Source organism: Sinocyclocheilus rhinocerous, unplaced genomic scaffold, assembly GCF_001515625.1.
Source record: "Sinocyclocheilus rhinocerous isolate Xijiao unplaced genomic scaffold, SAMN03320098_v1.1 scaffold936, whole genome shotgun sequence".
Taxonomy (NCBI): domain Eukaryota; kingdom Metazoa; phylum Chordata; class Actinopteri; order Cypriniformes; family Cyprinidae; genus Sinocyclocheilus; species Sinocyclocheilus rhinocerous.
The window spans coordinates 156,792-160,514 of NW_015662583.1; the positions used below are offsets into that span (position 1 = coordinate 156,792).

The 3,723-nt window shown below is 31.2% G+C and overlaps 1 protein-coding gene across 1 annotated transcript in view; it reads left to right on the forward strand.

Annotated features, from left to right (window-relative positions):
* Positions 1-3,723, forward strand: part of LOC107728102 (rho GTPase-activating protein 39-like) — a 51,993-nt gene that overhangs the window by 44,668 nt on the left and 3,602 nt on the right. The window contains exon 7 of the mRNA XM_016538182.1: positions 2,668-2,867. Coding sequence (XP_016393668.1) covers positions 2,668-2,867 — 200 coding nt within the window. The remainder of the gene's footprint in view (positions 1-2,667; positions 2,868-3,723) is intronic.

Sequence of the window (3,723 nt, forward strand, 5' to 3'; positions counted from 1 at the left end):
TATATATATTATTTATATTTAATATATAATATTTATTTATTTTATTTATAAAATGAATTTAAAATGCTTCAAATGTATGTAGTCAGTGAAAATGTGAATATAATCAGTATTATTTATTATTAGTATTATTTGGGAAATATTATTTTAAAACGTATTATATGAATTTAATACATTTAAAATTAGAATTTAAATTTTATATGAAAATTATACATTTAAATGAATTTTAAAGAAAGATATTCTTAATAAATGTAATCAGTGACATTTATTATTTTAAACGTTATAATATGAATTTAAAATATTTAAAATATATGCAGTCAGTGAAAATGTGAATGTAATCAGTATCATTTTATTATGTTGACTATTACTTTAAAACTTATAATATGAATTTGAAATATTTGAAACATACGGTCAGTGAAAATTTTTATGTAATCAGTATTATTTTACTATTACTGTATTTTGACAGTATTATTTCAAATCTTATATGAATTTAAAGTATTTAAAATGTATGCAATTCTGTGATTGTAATGTAATCAGTATTATTTTATTTTTTAAAATATTATTTTAATGTATGCAGTCAGTGAATGCAATCGGTATACTTTTATTATTATTTTGGCAATATTATTTTCAAACTTATTATAATATGAATTTAAAATATTAAAAATATTTTAAATGTATGCAGACAGTGAAAACGTGAATGTAATCAGAATCATTTTATTATTATGTTGACAATATTATTTTAAAACTAATAATATGAATTTAAAATATTTTAAATGTATTCAGTGCAATGCATTGAATTAAACAAAATTTTGAAGTAAAGAGACTGAAATAGATAGTTTTTTTTAACAGTGTATTTTAGTTTTTACATTGAATGAATTGTTTCTGATGTTCAGTCGCGTCTGGTTCATGTTTGCTGTGTTTGGGCTCTAATGTGGCGTATGTGATAATTGGCTGGTTTGGCCTGCTATTTAATGGTTTTAATTAACATTCAGTTTCCAGAATTCCGAAAGTCGTCCTGGAGACGTTGCCATGACGACGAGCGGCGTTTCAGACAGCCACGTGGTGATTACGCGCTGACAGCACTGATGCATGATGGGTGCAGTGTTGCCAATTTAGCTACTTTGTAGCTAGATTTAGCGAATTCCCCGCCCCTTTTGAGACTTTTTTCAAAAGTTTAGGGACAAATATAGCAACTTCTTGGACAGACCTTATCTAAGTTCTCATCTTGCCCACTGATCTACGTTCATCTTTATATAGATCAGTGAATTTGCCATTGTGATGGCATCTAGTGACATTTAGCTACCAGTTTTAGCTACTTTCAATTGAAAACAGTTGGCAACACTGGACGGGTGTCATCGCACATGTGTTTGTATTCCCTGGCGTGAAAGACGCTCGTGTGTGCATGTGTGAAGCGTATACAGTACATATCTATGGTGTGAAGTAAACGTTTGTGACGCCAGTCGCCTGTGGAGATTCCAGTCGCTGCAAACGGCCAGTAAGCGGAGTTTGTGTGTAAATGTGTGTTTGTGCCAGACGCTCAGCAAGCTAACGCTTCACACCACGGCTCCGCTCCAAAACCTAGTGTGCTGCCTACATAGGGATCATTCAAGGCATCATATGCACATACATTAAAGGTAAAAATGCCTTTAATGTGGGATTTCATTTTAGTCATTTCCAGATCTGGAAAAGTATGAAAAAGCACAGTATGGATCAAAAAAAAAAATTTGAGAGTTTGAGAGATTCCTTAAAAAAAAAATTTGATTGTTTAACATGACTCTCTATGCAAATAAATAATAATAAATGATTTCATCTGTAAATTTATAGTAGAGCAAATATATTATACTGTATAGCATATCCTATTATTTAGAAAATAATATTTTATAAATAAATGTAATCAGTTATAATATTTTTGTTACAGTATACCTTATAATATGAATTTAAAATAACATTTTCTAAATAAATGTAATCACTGACAATATTATTTTCAAACAAATAATATGATTTTTTAATATATATACACACACATACATATATATATATATATATATATACACATATATAATCAGTAATCAGTATTTTATTATTTTAACAAGATTATTTTTAAACTTATGATTTTAAAATATAAAAATCAGTAAAAAATGTGAATGTAATTAGTATTAATTTATTATTATTTTGACAGTATTATTTTAAAACTTATAAATTTAAAATAATATTTTCTAAATAAATGTAATCAGTGACAATATATTTTTTTATATGTAATATGTATGCAATCAGTGAAAATGTGAATGTAATATTTTATTATTATTTTGACAAAATTATTTTAAGACTTAGCATATGAATTTAAAATCTACGCAGTTAGTGAAAGTGTGAAACCATTTTTTTTTATTTTAGCTCTGCAATTTTATTAAGATTGCTGCACACTGAAATTTGAGCTAAATATTTGGCAACATAATAACATACATTTTCAGAATTGAACATATATGTAACAGCTGGATTTTAAAACCGTTTATCAGATGTTAAACATAGAGAAGTCTGGAAAAGTCTCCATGTTGAAATGGATAATGTGTAGGAGCTCGTCTGCAGACTCCGCAATCCCAGCATGCACTGTGATGATTTCAGCACAGAGCCACACTCCTTTTCTCAGTTGTTTTCTGCTGTCTGTGTGCGCAGGGTTTGAACAAGCCCTCGATCGAGGAGATCGCTCACGCTCGTAACGCCATCTTTAGGCCCTCCATGTTCGGCTCGTCTCTGGAGGAAGTGATGGAGATCCAGAAGGACCGTTATCCCGACAGGCAGCTGCCGTGGGTCCAGACGCGTCTGTCCGAGGAAGTGCTGAGCCTGAACGGAGACCAGACCGAGGGCATCTTCAGGTCAGACATCAGCCTTTTAGGGGTGTGACTCTTCACTGCTTTCACGATCGGATTCCATTACGATTATCATGTCAACGATTCGATTCAGTTCAATATCACGATGCATTGCATCCTCAATATATGTGACCCTGGAGCACAAAAGCAGTCTTAAGTCGCTGGGGTATATTTGTAGCAATAGCCAACAATACATTGTATGGGTCAAAATGATAGATTTTTCTTTTATGCCAAAAATCATTAGGATATTAAGTAAAGATTATGTTCCATGAAGATATTTTGTAAATTTCCTACCGTAAATATATCAAAACTTCATTTTTGATTAGTAATATGCATTGCTAAGAACTTCATTTGGACAACTTTACAGATGATTTTCTCAATATTTAGATTTTTTTGCACCCTCAGATTCCAGAATTTCAAATAGTTGTATCTCGGCCAAATATTGTCTTATCCTAACAAACCATACATCAATGGACAGCTTATTTATTCAGCTTTCAGAAGATGCATAAATCTCAATTACGAAAAATTTACCCTTATGACTGGTTTTGTAGTCCAGGGTCACATATATATATTAGTGCTGTCAAACGATTAATCGCATACAAAATAAAAGTTTTTGTTTGCATAATATATGTGTGTATACTTAATATGTATATATAAATACTGTCACGGTCACTCGGGGAGGAGGGAACGAAGAGACGCAGGAGAATATTTCAACATGGAATGAGCAACGGGGAAAACACAGGAACTCACAGAAGACATTTAACAGCAGACGGGAAACACTGGGAAACACAGGGTTTAAATGAACAGACACCAATGGGACACACCTGGGAGCAAATGAACTAATTAATCAAACACAGCTGGA